This window comes from Ixodes scapularis, unplaced genomic scaffold, assembly GCF_016920785.2.
Source record: "Ixodes scapularis isolate PalLabHiFi unplaced genomic scaffold, ASM1692078v2 PGA_scaffold12__126_contigs__length_90152505, whole genome shotgun sequence".
Classification (NCBI taxonomy): domain Eukaryota; kingdom Metazoa; phylum Arthropoda; class Arachnida; order Ixodida; family Ixodidae; genus Ixodes; species Ixodes scapularis.
In genome coordinates, this window is record NW_024609838.1 from 8615039 (window position 1) to 8633372 (window position 18334).

General features: G+C 46.5%; 1 protein-coding gene across 1 annotated transcript in view; it reads right to left on the reverse strand.

Moving 5' to 3' along the window:
* The window catches only part of LOC115315625 (sodium bicarbonate transporter-like protein 11), a 34975-nt gene extending 19737 nt beyond the window's left edge, over positions 1 to 15238 (reverse strand). The window contains exons 1-5 of the mRNA XM_029974836.4: positions 15106 to 15238; positions 14988 to 15028; positions 14446 to 14580; positions 2606 to 2675; positions 2216 to 2300 (exon numbers count right to left, since the gene is read on the reverse strand). Of these exons, the coding sequence (XP_029830696.3) occupies positions 2216 to 2300; positions 2606 to 2675; positions 14446 to 14580; positions 14988 to 15028; positions 15106 to 15238 (464 nt within the window). The remainder of the gene's footprint in view (positions 1 to 2215; positions 2301 to 2605; positions 2676 to 14445; positions 14581 to 14987; positions 15029 to 15105) is intronic.
* Positions 15239 to 18334: the final 3096 nt, after the last annotated feature.

Consider the following 18334-nt stretch of genomic DNA (forward strand, 5'->3'; position numbering starts at 1 on the left):
TCGTCATCTTCGATTTCTCTGATCAACAACAAATAATAAAATTGGTTTTGTTGTCCACACAGCTGCAGCATGCCGCTAGGGGTGTGGCTGTTCGATCTCCTCCTCAATAGGGACGGCCTTCGGTCGGAATAATACATCAAAATAAATTTCGCGCGGAAATACCGATTTCGGGTTGCGTGAATAATTTCTACCTTGAATTAAATGCTTTTGTTTCTTCGAACATAAAATTCAGCCAGGAAAATTTCAGAATATTTAAGTTATTAATAAAAAAAAATCTATTATTATTATTTTTTTTAATTTAGATGCAAAGCCGAAACCAGATTTTTTCATCACATATTAGAAAGTTTAGAGCTCGGAAACGAGAAGCCTATTTCATTTTTGACGCTGCATACTACAACTGCATTACGCATACATATTATATATATATATATATATATATATGCTAAAGCTGAAAACTAAATTGGTGTACACCAATTTAGTTTATTAAGCAATTAATAAAAACTTCGGTTATAATAAAATAAAAAAAAAATAAGAAAGAATCGTCATATCTTCCACCAAACGCTTATCCTCACAGTTTTGTTTTTCGCGAAGTTCTTGACACCTTCCATCACAAGTCCTTCTGTAACTTTAGCCCCGTACATATTTTCAGACCTCGATTGCTTTGCAAACAATGGAAAGCTACCAGGATTGCTTTTTATGTTTTTAACCCTACTAAGGGAAAAAACAACAACAGGAGTGATGAAACAAGGGAATACATGCAGAAATCTTATAGAGCCCTTTCTCAAGACCGCCCTCTGTTGGCAGCTTTTAGAATCCCTGCACGATGGCGGACTAAAGCGCAACGTCACGGCAAAAACACACCCGCAGAAAAAGGTGATGAGCTTAGTGACGTTGCACTTTCGACGCTGTTTGACTGGCTCGTCGGCTCCTAGTGTTGGCCGCGCTCCGACGTTGTCTATGTTACGGAATGAACTGCACGTTCCACGATGACAATTGGTCCGCCATTGTGCAGTGGTCTGGACCTTGGTAATAATCGGCACGTGACTTTCGAAAGGGGTCTATTAAACATTTCCCTTCCCGGCAAAACAAACCTTCCCGGCAAAAAAAAAAAAAAAAAAAAAAAAAAGCTCATGTACGAACGCAAAACCGATCTACAGCAGAGGCACCGCTCTCCCTCTCCCCGTCGTTGCTCACACCAAAGTGAGGTGTTGCTCACACCACGGTCAAGGCTCTCTCTCGTCCCTTCCCTCCCCTCTGTAGGCCGCCAGTGTTCCGAGAAACCCACGTGACCACGGGGAGAACAATCTCCCCTCTCCTGCAGCCTCAGTCGCGAAATACTTACGAGGCTGCGCTGTGGCACTGTGCCGACTTTAGTGCCGACACGCTCCCTCGCTTCCCCACTGCCGCCTCCCGAAGTATGTACGCGAGCTCTTCTGGCGATCGCCTCCCTACACGACAGCTCGTGTGCACGCTTCTTTCACCGCAAAATCGGTTACAGGCGGCCCCGTAAAAAAAAAAATAACAGCGTTTCAGTCAAAAAAAAAAAGTTCGTCTCTGTTTGTTTTTTTTGTTTTTTTTTAACACACGCAACATCCCTCACAATCGCTCCACCAAAGCACACATCTCCTCACACACGTCTCTTACATCACTTCCACTGAAAAAAAAAAAAAAAGGAAGCCATTGCAACGACTGTATAGCACACTGGCTGAAGGCAAATCTCCTTCAGCATGCATTTCCGAAAAGCAGCGGGTACCGCTGTCAATCGCGGAACACTTTTTGGGGTCGTCTCTTTAGAGCGCAGCGGCGTCGCCGTCAACGTCGCTGTCTGCGTAACGGCGCGTTGCATTATGGAACGTTTCCCATAATGACGTCACACGTGACGTCAGGTGTGACGTAATTAGTGGGGAATTTTCTCCGCGAAATGTAGCGGGGAATTTTTTCAGATGAATTTAGCGGGAAATGTAGAGAAAATTTCCCGCTAAATGGGAGGGGAGCTGGAGACGAGGAGGGGCATACCCTCCCCTCTGTACCCTCCCCTCCTCCTCAAGGACTGCGCTCTAATTCGGCTTTACGTCTTTCATTTTTTTATTTTTTTTTTCTTACCCATTTGATCGGAAATCGAAGAAACGCACCCCCTTAACAGAAAATTGAACCAGACGAAACATGCCAGCTCTGCCTGGGCGTGAAGTCGGGGGCAGGCGTGGGTGTCACTCACATGGCGCAGATCCACGACTGGTCGTAGTCAAAGCCGCCGCCCTCGCGCATGCATGTGCCCTGGATTGTCCTCGACAGCAGGTGCACTGGGAGCAGAAGGCGAGCACGTCAGACAAGGCCCAGCCCTTCGACGGGACTTCGTTTCCCACGTCACTTACCGGAGGCCAGCAAGCGCCGGCACAGAATGGACGCGAGTGCTGAGTCAGCGTTCGGCCGGGGCTCGTGTCCAATCACCGGGGACCCGAGCTTCAGCCGAACGCCGACGAGGCGCTCGCGTCCAATAGCCGCTGGCCTTCGTTAAGTGACGTAGGAGATGAAGCATTTCAGCCTTGTTGCCCAAGAGGGTGTTGCACAGCCGGCGCAGGTGCACCCGCCCCGCGTGGATCTTTACCTTGTTCATGCGTGAAGAGCGTCTCCTTGGCCTCAGCCATTGTGGCAAGGTGCTCGCGCCCGTCTAGCACCTGCGACAAAACCCCGGGCACCGAATGAGTCCACAATTGTTTTTCGTGCGATTTCCAAGAAGAAATTCCTCCATTCGAGCAATACACCAACTGCCTAAACCTTCCGGCGACTTCGTGATTAGCTACAGTATGCGTCTGCATTGCGTGTGCATTGTGAGACATGGTGTAATAAAACAGCGCAAGAAGGTACAAAAGGAAGCGACAAATCGGACAGGACAGAGCGCTCACTCGCAACTATGTAAGGGGGATTGGTGGCCGAGGGAATAAAGAAAAAAGAAAAAGAAAAAAAAGGGATCGGTGGCTGAGTAGGCTAGCGCACACCAGATCGGAGTACATGGATCAAAAACTCGCGCTGTAGAACCCAGGGATCCTGGATTCAATCCCCACCCCTGCCCGTTTCGATCTGGATGAGCATCGCAACCGGCGTGCGGTCGTGTATCACTACTGCGTGGTGCACGTTAAAAACCCCAGGCTATCGGTTGTACTGCAATGGCTAAATTGCTCATCTACAGTGGGTAACCATGTCGCCATGTTCCGGCAGACTAAACTTCTACTTTATAAACAACTATGACGACTAGTTTGTTTGTTGTTTTGTTTTTGCACACGCATATCTTCTGCCTTCCTTCCTTTTGTACATTTCTGTGCTGCTTAATTTCATTATGTTTAACCACTACCAACCAGCCCAACTCTGAACGTTACTAGAGCATTACGAGACTTTTCATCATTCTTGTTTTCTTCTCTTTTTTTTTTTTTGAACCGAATTCATCGAAAAATGAAGGAAAAAACAAACAAAAACATTCCTCGCATATTCGATTTCAAGTCGCATATATAATGTATGCCATCTCAGTTTCATCTCTATATAAACCCGAATCGAACGTTCTTCGGGATTTTAGTTCGTAACCTGTTCTTAACAGCATCCAGATTGAATAAGCATTGCCTTACTGTTCATAGAGAGGTATATAATAAGAAACACCGCCGTGCATGCACATCATACTCAAAAGGTATTCGTTCCAGGAAACGTTTCAATCTTAGGAAATGCACTTAATATCAATAATTTATGTATTTATTTATAAATAAATAAATTACATCATCTCTAAGGATGCGGGCGGGAGAATAGGAGTCAGGTTGAAATGTCCTAAACAAGTGCTAGATAAACCTTTGCAAATTGAAAAATTCAATTTTTTTTTAAAAGAAACTTAGTTACTTTTATAACAGAGCTATCACATTTTTTTTTTTCAGACGAATCTAAAGACGATTTGGTTGGTTGTTCACATACAATACACAACAAACAAACAAAATGCACAGGCTGCATGGTCTCAAACTCACACTTTGTGTGTAGTGTGAGACCTTAAAAAATAATTATGTTGCCCAACTGCAAGTCACAACTCCGCACATACAGACAGTTCTAAAAAAGAAAAGCTCCACTTGGACAAACTAAGGATAAATAAATGAATGCAAAACCTTTTCAAACTCTCTCCATCATTGTCTCCACTACTGTCACCATTCACTAATCCTCCTCGGCTTCTGAGCTGCACTTGTTCTCTTCCTAAATGCCTATTAGAGCCGCGCACTACATGTTTACACCTTTGAGTGTGTTAAAAAGGAGTTATAGACACTTGCACCCACAGCTAACCCCTTTCAGCACTCTTATTTTGAGCGATACACCAAGTAGGGTGCAAAACACTGGTGTAAAAAGGGTACAGAAGAGGGTGTTGCCGTGCAGTCGACGCGACAATGCCGCTTCAAGCAGCTTAAAGGAGCAGTGCAACGATTTTAACGTTGAAAGAATTTGCATCTTCTACTTTTAACATTGTTTCTCTTGTCACAAAGGACAGAAAACACACCTCCTTCCTTCGAAACGTTGCGATTCCGCCGCGTAATTGCGAGGCAAAAACCAGAATATTTCTCGACCTGCAGCCGCGAGCGGCGGCCACGAGACCCACGCGGCATGACGTCAATGGGGGTGCTGTAAAAAGATAGAAAGTTGTGCAAATACCTGCTCGATGAAAAGTAATTTTTCTACGAATCTTGTCGTTCCAACATAAATATAAATGCGCCAAAAACCTGGTATCATCGACAAAACTTTTATTACACGGAGTTTTAGTGGCGCCATCTATCAGAGGTCAACAAAACCGTCAGCTCTATCTGCTACCTCGAACAATCGCAAGAAACCGGAGGGGAAAGGGGACAGAGTCGGGCGGAGATGGCCGGGGCCGGACCCGGATGAGACTTTCCTCCTCTCACCATATTGTTCGCGCTGCGCCAGCACGTGGTCACGTGGTCGCGAGCGGGTGAGTTCTCGCTGCTCACTGATGCCTCTAGAGAGAGAGCTTCACCGGAACCCCGCGGGACCTCCACTAACGTCAAAGCGCACGTGACTCGGAAGATGGTGAATTAGTTGAGAGGGTGCCGAAAACCTCAATCTTTGTCAATTTTTAAGATAAAAACTAGGACATGTAGGCAAAAGCGGCTTTCCGTTCTTTACTTCAGAAAGGTCGAGGCACCAACTCCCAAAATATTTAAGCAATGTACTAAAACTGTTGCACAGCTCCTTTAATGCCTGTATCAGAAATTTTTACCATAGATACATTTCTTGAACCACGTCGAGAAATTATGCTTCACGTGAAATATTGACGGCAAAAGAGGAAACGTGATCGTAACCTTAATAACTGCCGACTCGCGGTCTCTGGCAAAATGAGAGTCATTCAATTGTCTTGTCGAGGCGGCGCGACAGTCCAAGTGTCGTGATAAAAGTCTCGTGTGTGCTTCACTGCGGATGCGCCAGTATTTGTTGTCTTTGGTCGTGTAAAAACGTATGCAAACCAACGATAAAATCTGTGTTGACGTATGGAGTTCAGCTCTACACTCTCAGAAATAGCAGGTGTGGGACTTAACCCCTTGCCCCAAAAACTACAATTCGACGTTCAGTCCAGTAACGTCGAACCGACCATGCAACTTTCACGAACGGCTTAATAGAGAGTTTTAGTAGATCGTTCTAATAGAGAGTTTTAGTAGATCGTTCCGATACCTCCGATAGCCCCGATAACGATACAATGCATGCTCAAGGGAGGCGGTGGCGGAGTATCGGGATATCGTTATCGGAGTCATGGGAACGATCTACTAAAACTCTCTAATGACTCCGATAACGATACCCGATACTCCGCCACCGCCTCCCTTGCGCATGCATAGTATCGTTATCGGGGCTATCGGAGGTTTCGGAACGATCTACTAAAACTCTCTAGTAAGGAGTGTTCACTGGAGGCCACAGTTGTGTGCACAAATTCCGAGCGCGTGCTGATGGCCAGCTTCCGCAGTTTTTTTTTTTTTTTTTTTGCAGCGTGTATTCCGCGCAATCAAGATTTCCGGTCTTAGCAGCCTATTAATGGGAGCTCGTTATGAGCATGCGCTCAAAACAGCGCCCTCAGATATGGCGTCCAGTGAATTCTCCCTACATTCGAGTGATACAACTTATTAAAACTAGTTAATGTATACGCATTAAATACTAGAGGAAAACACTGAAGGGTTTGTTGACCCTGCTGCATAACTTTTTTTTTTTTTTTGCAGTCTTTTGATGCGTACATTAGGTACTCTGTAAGTTACATCACACAGCTATCAAGCCGCTGGTAAAAAGTTTCTATCGTCAGTTTGACGTCACTGTACTGAACGTCGAGCAGTTTTGGAGTGTTATATAAGGGACAATGAGTGTAAGTACTACACCCCATATCTCTGAGCGCAGGACGCTGTTAGGGTCGTCAGAGCCCTTTTTCGAGGTGTTCACCAACACCGTGAAGGTATAATGCGGGAGAGCACTCTTGGGGTGTTATCAGGGTTTACTCAGGATCCTCAATCTGGGAGGTGTAAACAAAATTGGAGTGTTCCTTGAGGGGGCGAGAGGGATGGGTTTGTGTTTACACCGTGGTTTGTGGACTTGGCGCGAAAAATTCTGGAGGTGTGTTGGATGGAGGAGAGTTTATTTTGCGACGTCCTATTCGGGCATTTAACCATTTCTTTGTTAGAATTTTTGTTTTTATGATTGTTTACCCACGTACCCAGTCATGCGGCTCCAGATGGGGTGGTTGGCGAACATAATTAATTAAGAATTAAAACGGTAAAAAGTAAAAAAAAAAAAAAAAATCTATAGACGGGGCAAAACAAGGGCGAGCGACATTGACCAATACCACCTAAAAGATGAAGTCCATGTGCGTGAACAGGCGTTGTTGGGGAAAACTGCTCGAGTACTAAAAGAGATTTCTGTTTGTGTTTGTGAACTGTCAAAGTGCATTGTTTGTCGCCCAAATGAAGCTAGACCTTACAGTAACATGGCCAGATCTTTTTTTTTTTTTTTTCGAGAGGGAGGGGTTGTATTAGTTTGGGAGAGTCTGCTCCCCCTTACCCTCTTTTCTGCCTGCACCAGTGAGGTTCTCAGACGGAGCGAAAGCAAGCAACGAAGACGTTTACACAAGCTGGTTGCGCGGCGACAAAACCTTTGCCACAGGATGCCCTTGTTCTCAAGATAACTTTACAAGCGGGGGAACTCTGTGGTGCGCCTGTTGTAAACCACGTAATTCACTCGGTCTAACGTTTGCAAGCAGTCACGCTTCGAAAGCAAGTCTGGCCACAGTGGGGGTAAGCACCCCGTTGGGGCGCCACTCTGGTAATTGTGAGAACGTCCTAGCAAAATTGTACTATCAGACGAATGCCACAAGCCAGCTGCAAAATGGCAGCTCCCTACGGACCGCATATGCAGGCGCGTATCGATCGGCAATATTTAGAGAAGTGAAAATCATGAGCATGCATATATATATATATATATATGTATATGGGTGGTTTCATCTCAAATCGTGCAGGCAAAAAGGGTCGAATTTTTAATTTCGATGAAAAAAATATATGTTATGGCGCCGTTTCTAAAACCGCAGTCGACACAAACCGCAAGTTCGTCGGATTTTTTGTTCTCGACTTGTGAATTTTTAAAGAGGCCGCGGCGAAAAGCAGTGTTTTTCACACCCGTCGTGGGTCGGATGTTTCGCTTGATCTCCCGCCGTGGATTTTCAGTCCACATTATATTATCTTTTTTGAAGCACTCTGTGGACACATTTAAAAGGCTCCAATACCATGAAATAATTTTAGGCCTTTTGCTTTTTTTCTGTAAAAATGTCAAAAACGCCTCCTCGGTCAATTGTTGACGTACTTTGACAATTAATTACTGGCGATCTACTTGGGTTACACCGATATTTTTTATGTCCACGGAGAGCCCAAAACACGCTCTTTATATTTATTATAAAATGCCTTGGCTGTATAAAATATCATTTGCGGTACGTTTACGTTAATATTATGAAAAAAAACAAAAAGTACCATTTTTGAAATTGATTTTCTCAAAAAACCCATGTTTTATTTTTTTTATTTTTTGTTCAAATGTAGACATGATAGTTGTCTACACGAAAATCAAGCCTAGAAAGTGTATATTTTGTTTGTATGTTCTACATTTAAGCATCAATATCGTACAAAAACGTGTTTTTACGGCTCGAAATGGACTTGCGAATTGCGCGTCTTCACAAGCTTGGAAATAGATTTTTCTTTTTTTCAACGTTCCCACATAAAAATGAAATACAGTATTTCCACCCTGATATATTTATTGATTATTTAATGTTTATTATAGGCGGCAAGCTACATCGGAGGAGTTCCAAAAAGAGAAAGCAACACTTCTTAACAGACCAGCAGGTGTCGTAAATTTTTAACGTGTAGGAGTCGGCAGACGTCTTATTGATTCGGGGCCCCCAGTGGCCTGCATGAACGTCCCGCCCTTTCGGAGCCAGCAGATGACCACGACCTTTCGCTCTCGTTGTGTTAAATGGGACGGCCCGTGACAGTAAAGCGAGCAGAGCACCCTGTGTCATGAGGAGTGAAATGGTACGATTTTGTCGTTGACGCGGCGAACAGTGACAGCCACCCAGGAGGAGTCTGTCAGAGTATTGCACAAGGGAAAGCAAAGGAATCGTTGCCTGAAAGGATGAGGACACTACGGCCTTACAATGTCGACGGTCAACAACTGTTCTGCCAGCCAAAACAACGCCGCGTGCGCGCTGAAACCGGCGGCGCGGGACAGAAATCCCGCAGACGCACACACGAAGATGGGCTGGTTTCGTTAGCGATGTGGGGCAATTTGAAACCAGCCATCCGTGCATGCGTGAAACGATACCGCCTGTTTGCCCTAGCTTCGAGCGCCCTATCCTTACCTTGAAACGGCCGTGCTCTCTCTCTCTCTCTCCGGGGAGATCCGATAGCACCGAAGGGTTATCTATTAAACTTGAGGAAGAAAACGAGAAGGGAGTGTTTAAGTTTAATTACCCCACCAACCCGCTCGTTCTATCCTTATAACGGGTTATCTCTTTTGGAAACAGCAAAGCCCGGAGACTGACATTAAAACGAGCGTGTTGGTAAATATACTTGTGTTTGTATTGTGCCCGGAGACTAGTTGGGTCGAAGTCAGCCTCCTTGTCAACTATAACCGTTTGTGAAGAGTGGGCTTCTCCCGAGATGAAACGTTAGCGCCGGCTGACGTGTTCTTTTGAAAAAGGGAAGGGGAAAGAGAAAGTTTGAGTAACTGCAGAAACTACCTCGAAAGCTCCTCTCCCGATATGAAGCTTGAAGCATAGTCTCGGTTACCTTCTCGCGCATCGCCTGCTCGAATCTATTCTTCACTTTCTTTCGTACATCCACTGTTCCGCACAGCCGTCGTGGATGTACGTAATAGAGGGAGGAACAGATTCGAGCATCATCTGGACGCCGTCATCATGCCAGACTTCAATGTCGTGGGACCGACTCGCGTGTGTTTCTTCGCCCCGCTGAACTTTGTTTCTCGGGTGCGTTTTTTTCTGAACGTTTTTTTTTTTTTTTTCATTGTTTTCTTACTAATTGTTTGTTAGCACTGTTCAGTTGTTGGGTTTATTTCGTCATGGCCTAGCGGCCTGGCGGTGGTGTAGAGAGCGTGTTCGCACGCATTTGGTTGCGTCCCGTTTAGGGAATGCCCGGTTTTTGTTCTTGCCATGTGCGGCTGAGTTTTCCCGTCTTTATTAAATTATTGATTTTTTTGTTTGTTTTGCCTTTACGTGCCGTCGACTTCTTTGTCTGACTCTCCACCAGGCGTGGACCTATCGCCTTGCCACCGCTCGAACCTAAATACTTTTTTTTTTTTTTTAACGCAATTTTCGTTAAGATCGGAGTTGGGCTATTTAATTCCTATTTATTGATTTTTATTTCATACCGCTCTCCATGACACACTCTCTGTGTGTTTCGGACCATTTCTGTGTCACCGCTTTTGTGTACTATTACGGAAGTGAAAGGACATTCCCTGGTGACCTGTGCGATGTGCGGTGAACAAGCCCCAGTGTTTGGTTTCGTAAAGAATTGTATATAATATATCGACGATGTGGTGACTTTCTTTGTCTTAGTAATATGACAGCTAATAGCAAGTCGTGCTAGTTTACTTTGAGGGGTTTATAAATCGAAACAATAGAACGTCTGTGCTTTTTGATTATTGAAAGTCTACTAGGCCTGCTGATTTGGTTAAATATGTATCTCATGGTTCCCGCTCTTATCAAAACATACATAAATATTCAATACCACAAAATCCGTTTATAATTGATTACAAAATGCCGAAGGAAATTCAAGAAAACTTTTTCACAATTCATAGAGACGCATGGGTCGCTATGTCTGACTTAGGTCTCGCAAAACAAAGACGTCTTTTTCCGATATTGAGGCCTAAATATAAAACATGCAAACAAAATATACACCTTCTAGGCTTGATTTTCGTGTAGACAACTATCATATCTACATTTGAACAAAAAATAGAAAACATAAAAAAAAATGGGTTTTTTGAGAAAATCAATTTCAAAAATGGTACTTTTTGGTTTTTGCATAATATTAACGTAAACGTACCGCAAAGGATATTTTATACAGCCAAGGCATTTTATAATAAATACAAAGAGCGTGTTCTGGGCTCTCCGTGGACATAAAACAAATCGGTGTAACCCAAGTAGATCGCCAGTAATTAATTGTCAAAGTTCGTCAACAATTGACCGAGGAGGCGTTTTTGACATTTTTACAGAAAAAAAGCAAAAGGCCTAAAATTATTTCATGGTATTGGAGCCTTTTAAATGAATGTGTCCACAGAGTGCTTCAAAAAAGATAATATGATGTGGACTGAAAATCCATGGCGGGAGATCAAGCGAAACATCCGACCCACGACAGGTGTGAAAAACACTGCTTTTCGCCGCGGCCTCTTTAAAAATTCACAAGTCGAGAACAAAAAATCCGACGAACTTGCGGTTTGTGTCGACTGCGGTTTTAGAAACGGCGCCATAACATATATTTTTTTCATCGAAATTAAAAATTCGACCCTTTTTGCCTGCACGATTTGAGATGAAACCACCCATATATATATACTTACGCGCCGCTGTGGTTTGAGATGAATTGAGCGCGTGGCCTTTGAATGGCTTCGGGTGGTGCCAGTTGAGTACACATGAAAACACAAATGGACAACCAGCGGTCGTCTATTTGTGCGTTTATATGTGTTCAGATGGCACCACCCAAAGGTATGAACCAACTAGCTCCGCTCTAGCTAGTAGGAGACTTAGAATGCCCTTACCTTGCGCGAGTGCTCGTGTAAACAAAACATCCAACTGCGCGCCTGTGCTCTCGATAGCCATTTAGACGTCTCGCGAGATGGAGAATATTTGAACTAAAGTCGAGGAAGTCTCGTTGAGCAGATAAATATCTTAAAAGTAAGCCTATACTCGTTTAAAGAATGTAACAAAACAAGAATAACAACAACAACAACAACGTATTCCATGTGTCTTGCTATTAGTTTATGTGAACGTGAAAGTATCAAGGACAGAGTAAGTGAGTTTCGAGACAACACTGCTGCGCAAATAAGAGTCAACCTTTTCTTGCCGGAAATGTTTTTGTTGATCCTTTCTGTTTAGCCTTCAGTCACCAAAAAACAACTCCCCCCTCCTCCCCCCCCCCCCCCCCCCCACACACACACAGACACACACGCATTAGACGCCAATTTATGCTTTTCGTATTTAGTTTTCTGTAATAAGCACACATACGCACAATCTGGAGAGGAACGTACCGCGGGTGCCTAAGAAAAAAAAAAAAAAAAAAAAAGAAACCGCGCTTTTCGCATTGCAGAAATCAATTACGATTTCCGAAAGCCCAAATTCCGGCAAAATGTAGCACGTTTAGAACCAGGTTACAAGCTCTCAGAATTTAGCGTTCTCTGATTGAAAAGCGAAAGGAATTTTCGAAACGAATTTTCACTGAGAAATGGGGGCCAATAATTCCTTGCGGCAGACGCAATTCATGTTGATCGATTATCCGTTGGCCGCCCTTTTCTCAGTTAAAATTTTCGAAATTCGCCTCTTTTTTTTTTTGAGTTGAGGTAATGGTATTTCCTCAAACTTAAAAAATCTTATCCAAACCGCTAGCGATGTCGGGTGAAGACTAAGCGTTCGGGGACGCTTCGTTTACTTTTTGCGACACGAAAAACACAAATCTCTCTCTCTCTCTCTCTCTCTCTCTCTTTTTTTATTTTCTTTTTTAACGATACTTTTCGGGTAACACTTTGCAGAGATTTCGAGCTCGTGCGCTGTCGTCGCCCTTCCCTCCCTTCTTGGCGCGAGGAGAGGGAAGTCGGGATTTCCCGTCGGCCGTTGCGCGCGAAGAGAGCGAAGAAGGCAGCCCTGGCATCCCGCCAAGAATGGCGCGAAGAAGGGAGAACCTTCGTGTCGTCTGCTTCAAAAAGTTGTTTCCGAACATTCCTCGCGTTATGCGAAATCCCACTTTGGCAGTATCCAGTTGTTACGCCTAATGTCGGATGGTTTTAGAAACTTCCACCGCGCTTATCCACTCACTTCGAGGATCACTGAGCACCCGTGACGGTCGTCAGTGGCGTCCACGGCGCCAACCACGACGGCAATGAGAAGTAACCACGTCGCATCCCCGTCTTCAGGCATGCGACGGCACCGTTCCACCCGCATTGCGCGACCGTCTCCAGCTTTTGCTTTCGTTTCTTCGCACATTGTAAGCAAAAAATATGACTTTATACCTTACTTGAAAAAAATGCTTTTGTATGCTCCTATCTCAAACCGCCTTGTGCATTAAAATGGATATGTATATTTTATAGTAAGAGAAATTCGGTATCTTACATACGCATGACCACGATATACTAATTTAAAGGGACACTCAATTGCTTTTTTTTTAGAAGCTTGATTTTCATGGTTAATTCTGATTTAGTCAATAAAACTGGCCTGTTCTGGATGGCAAGGTGCCCTAGGAAACTCACAGAAATATAAATACACGGGCACAATTTTCTTTTGCGGGGGAGGGGGGGGGGGGGGAGGGGGAAGCATTCTCTGTTTTCGTTACCTCCATAAAATTTTACCAACGAAAGTAGAGAATTGTGTGGAGATGTTTTCTCAGGCGCCTTAGATTTTTAGTCACACGTTCTATTGACTCCATTTGGCGCCATCTATTGACAAACATGAAAGTGTCTTCGATGGCGAAATCTCGCCCGCCACTGTTGTAAACAACAGAGAAACAGCACCGCGGAGTGTTAGAAATCACAACGCGTCATTACATCAACTTCACATTGTTAGTTATTGACTAAAGATACGGCAGCGTAAAGACACGATGAACAAAAATGGCGAGGCCCTGTTGCTACCGTTGCGCATGCGCACGGATAATCTCCCGCGTCACAAGAGTCAATGTTGCCAGACGGCGTGTTGAAAAAGAGTTTGTTTCCGTTCGGCTAGCTAGCAACCGGCAAGCGTGCTTCACCGTCGCACTTGGTTGTTAAGAGCGAAAGCACACAAAAAAAAAGCTAAATGCTGGCAAAAGCTTTCGCAATATGCGTACGGCGGGAAACGCTTTGACATGACGGCATTGATATATCGATTCGATACGCCAAAGCGCCGTTCATTTTGTGAATGATGACTACGCCACCAGCGACTGGCTGCGCACAAAAGATTGGATATGCGGCGCGACCGATTATAGCACTTGCGCCACCGCACTTCGAGTACGACAGCTTCTTTTTTTTTTTTCTCTCTCTCTTTTTTCTTTGCGAAATTGGACGTTCAAGCCGACTTCCCGATTCATAATGCAGACGACAAACATGTCCAAAATGCAAACGTGCACTATGGACATGGCTGAATGAGCTGTGAAAGCCACACACGTCAGTATTGGCTAACACAAGAACTCCTAACGTTAATCAACGTCATAGTCGAGTTCCAAAGATGAAACACTTTGGCTGCAACTTCAGAACCATTCACTTACACGGAAGGAAATGTCTCTCGTTATAAGCGAATTAAGAATACGATTACAACTCAAAGGCGACTATTTGAGCAATCCCTGTGCGACTACAAGCCGGCTGCCTAGAAATAGCCACTGACTTTTGTGTACAGTACAGTTCGCAGGTACATCATGTTCTTCGTCACTTTTTTACGGCATAAAGTTTTATTAATAACTAGGCACAGAAAATCAACTGAAGTGCAAAACGCAGCCTCCGGAAGAAACGCACGCTTAAGTCAGACTACAGTGAACGCTTATAGCACCGTAACATTTCAGGCTATTCGGCGCCTATCTCGTCTTTCCATGGATTCCAGGCGTCTCAATGTGAACGTAAAGCAAGAAGGCCCTTATCTAGGAGCTACGTGCGTTCACAGACACGTAAAACAGGCGCTCTTAAAGCGAGATAGGAGACGGTGCGTACCTTCTGCAGCATCTTGTCCACGATGCCTTCGAGCGATGTCTCCTGAACATCCAGCAGGAGCACGGCTTGAATGAGGAACTGGTCCACGTCCATGGATGCCCTCACTTCGGCGCCGAAGTCCTTCATGGGGAGCCGCTGCGCAGGCCACAACGCCGTCAGTCGACGTACTCGCAGAAGAGCGTCGCCGTCGTCGCCGTGTGTCTGTACCTCATCCCGTATTGGCAGACGACGGCGGCGCAACAGTGTCGCCATCGAGCTAGAACACTACTGCGTCGATACGAATCGGATTCTGGAGTGGACGAGAGGCTTCCGGGCCTCCAGCGACCGACCGTCCAGAGGCCGCGACCCCGAAGTCGGAGCCAGCCCCGCTCTCTGGCGAGCTCGACAGGGCACACAACCGCAATGTCCGTCGCGGGGTGGCAGGGGGGGAGGGAGAGGGGGGGGGTTGCCCTACATCGGACCCCCACTCCAGAAACCCCAACCCCGAGAAACCCCCCGGCGAAACAGCTCGAACTCAGCCCGAAGGGGAAGACGTGCCTTACCTCGAACTTGGCAAACATGAGGGACACCTCGTCGCCGTCATCTGCAACAAGGACGGTGTGGTCCGGGGGGTCAGAAGAACGACGGACGAGAATACAGGGCCCGCGGGCGATTCCTCACCGTAAGCGATTCGCCACTCGTCGTTCTGGTAGACCCACTGGAAGTGTCGGACGGGGTTTCTCTTGGCCGTTTCGCCGCTCACGTACTGGCGCAGCGAGCCCCTGAAGGAGCCTCGGACTCGGCGGACGCTCATGGTGGCTTCCCGTCCCCCAGTCAGCGGCATCCCTGCTGCGCTCGCGGGACTATAACCCCCCTAGATCGATAGGCGGCGCCACGCCGGCGCAGAACACTGCCCAGAGTTCCCGCAGCCGCGACGGAAGCGGCGCAGCGCCGACCGCGCAGTACCACGTGCATCAACGCGATGCACGCTCGCGCGCCTCCTTCGGCAAGACCACAAGGTCCAGGACAGGAGACGTGGCGTCCCCGGCCGCGGGAGGACACCGTACGTCGTTCCCACGAGCGGCCGAACGTCGACCCGAGTTTTTCCGAGGTTTGGAACCACGAGGAACCGAGGTTTTTCGAAGTAGGTCTCCGCGCACGAGCGCATGGCGCCGGCGCTGCAAGACGAGTGAAGAGCGTGCTCCGTGGGTCGATGCGGAAACATCGATCGCGCTTGCCGTGCGGCGTTCGCCTCTCGAGTCTCGCGGCGCTGAGGGGTTCGGACCCCGGGTCTGCACGCACGGCGCGGAGTGTGTGCACGTGTGTGTGCGCGTAACGCGAGGCAGGTGGGTCGGCGGCTGCGAGGTTTTCGAGAAGGCCGCGCAAGGTCGCGCGCGACTCCCGGAGAGCGAATGCGCGCGGTACACAACTCAGGTTTCTGCAAAGAGTTTCGGAAACTCCTAAAAAAAGTTGTGGTTGAGGAAAAAAAAGGGAGTTTTTTTTCGGGAATAAAATTTCACGACGTCATCGAAAACTCCCGAGTCAGTGAATTTTAGGACGATTTGAACCACGTCGGAAGCGCTCGCTCGCGAAAACGCGTGAGATAAGGATACCATCCGCGCTTTCGCAACGCCGGCCTTACGCTTGATACACGGGTGGGAACTGTAGCGCAACCCAGCGCTTCCAATCGTCCTAAAATTGACTGACTTAGGGGTTTTCCATGACGCTCAGCAAGTTCCTAATTGGAGCCATATGTTTACTTTCGCTAATTAAAAAGTGTATGAATAAATTTTAGATAATTATTTTGATTATTAGTATGTATTTTGCAATGTCATAGCACACGTCCGCCGTACATAATTAAAAGATTGTTCCCCAAAGCTTTTTTTTTTTTTTTAGATTAATGGGGTGTTTGAAAGCCTTCGCATACCACCCGGTATGCGGCATTGTTTTGCGAGAGTAAATTCTTTCGCTAAATCTGTATGGCGGTGAGGCCGTTTGGCTCAAAGTTAAATCTGAAGGTGTTTGTTTACGTGCCATACCAACGACGGGCATCTGACACGCCCCAGCGGAGGACCGGAGATTCACTTCGACCTCTCGGGATCTTTTGACGTGACCGTGAGCTCGGTTACTTGGCCGGGATTCGAACCCGCCACCTGGGGCTTGGGGGAAGCGCCGTTAGATGGCAGGCCAATAGTGCATCATGATTAGACGCGGCGTCGCATACCTTAATGGTATCGGCTACTTGCCTTTCTGCGATGCTTTGGCTCTCTTGAACCAGAGTAAGCACTTTTATAATACGCGCGAATGACAAGCGTTAGTAATCTTGGTACCGCGTGACATTAATCGTTCACAGCAAAAGCTCGGTGCACCATTAGTATCTTATATTTTGCCGTCTTGACGTTCAACCTTATCGTGAGCGTCGGTTTGTAGTTGAGGACACCCAGATAGAGATTTGCACATTGAAAAACATCGGGAGCATATACTTTCAGAACGAAACATACCACCTAGAGTCTCCTATTGAACAGGTTCTAAGTGTTTCAATATGACATCGTTAAATACCAGATACAGCGCGGCAGGCACGTAGCCAGGATTTTGTTTCGGGGGGGGGGGGGGGGGGGGGGGGGGGGGGCGCCCATGACAAAATGCTGTATGAGGGAAAGGGGGTAAAGGAGGGTCCCAGTAAAATGGAAGATTTCGGGGGAGGCCCGGGCCCCATGGTCCTCCCCCCTGGCTACGTGCCTGCAGCGCGGTTCGTTTGAATTTTGCTTTTTCTTCGTGTGTGTAGTGAGTGACCGTTTGCAATAGTGCGCTGTAGTGTGTGTTAATATGAGCAGCCAACTCGCCCAAGCTGCTACGTTAAATACCAGACCAACAAGTAGAAAAATGCGAAGAAATTGTAACCCCTCTTTAACGGGGTCCAAACATCCAGGTTTCTTTATCTCTAAGCAAGCAAGAAATGCTTCCCTTATGTTCTACACGGAGCGAAGACTATAAAGCCAGCTAAGGTTTTCGTAAGTCACGCAACACTGATAAGGCGTCACTGCTCCTTTACGAACGTTTCAGATTCACCGTTAGTTGGGCCTCGATAGACACACGGCGCCGTCTACGGGAGATAAGGACGTCACAAAAGAAGCTGCGTCGATCAGCGAACAAGCGTTTTTCTTTTTTTCGACGATCTTGCGCGGAGCTTACCAACACACCTCCTAGATAAGAAGTGCTTTCCTGCGTGACTAAAAAAAGGCTACCGTAGGTCAAAAATTGGACGGGACATGGGCCTCAGCGTTCGACTAGGAATCGTATTTTCACTGATTGGACGCGACCCCCACCCGAATGCTGACGTCATAGTCGTGTCACGTCTCTGGCCTCCTTGTTTAGTGACGCAGGAAACCCTTAGGCTCTCTTATCTAGGAGGTGTGTTGGTAAGCTTACGCATCTAGTATCCAATAGCTGGTTCCCACAACTCTGATAACGACATCCGATACTCCGCCCACACCTCTGCGTGTGCATCGTGTCGATGAAGACAGCGTTATTAGGCAGGCGAGCGGGTTCTTAATCAACATACTAAAACCCGAGACAGAAAAAACAGCGCCAACACAACGTCTCAATCGTATCGTTACCGGTATCAGAACGACCTGCTAAAACGAATAGAGAAAACGCCTGCCTTCTGCACGCACCAGATACCTCATAGCATCAAAATGGGGCCATTGAAAACGCTGAATGTTGGGAAGTTGGACACCACAGAGCGCTCTGTGGTGTCTGTTCTTCCTATGTCCCTGTCTTCAAGCGCAACTCCAAAACGCCCTCCTCTATGGTAGGGGTCGGCAACCTCCTGGCACTCCGCCAGGAATACCCCTTCCCAAACACAAACAAGTCAAATGAGACGTTTTAGTCTTTATACAGCGTAAAGTCG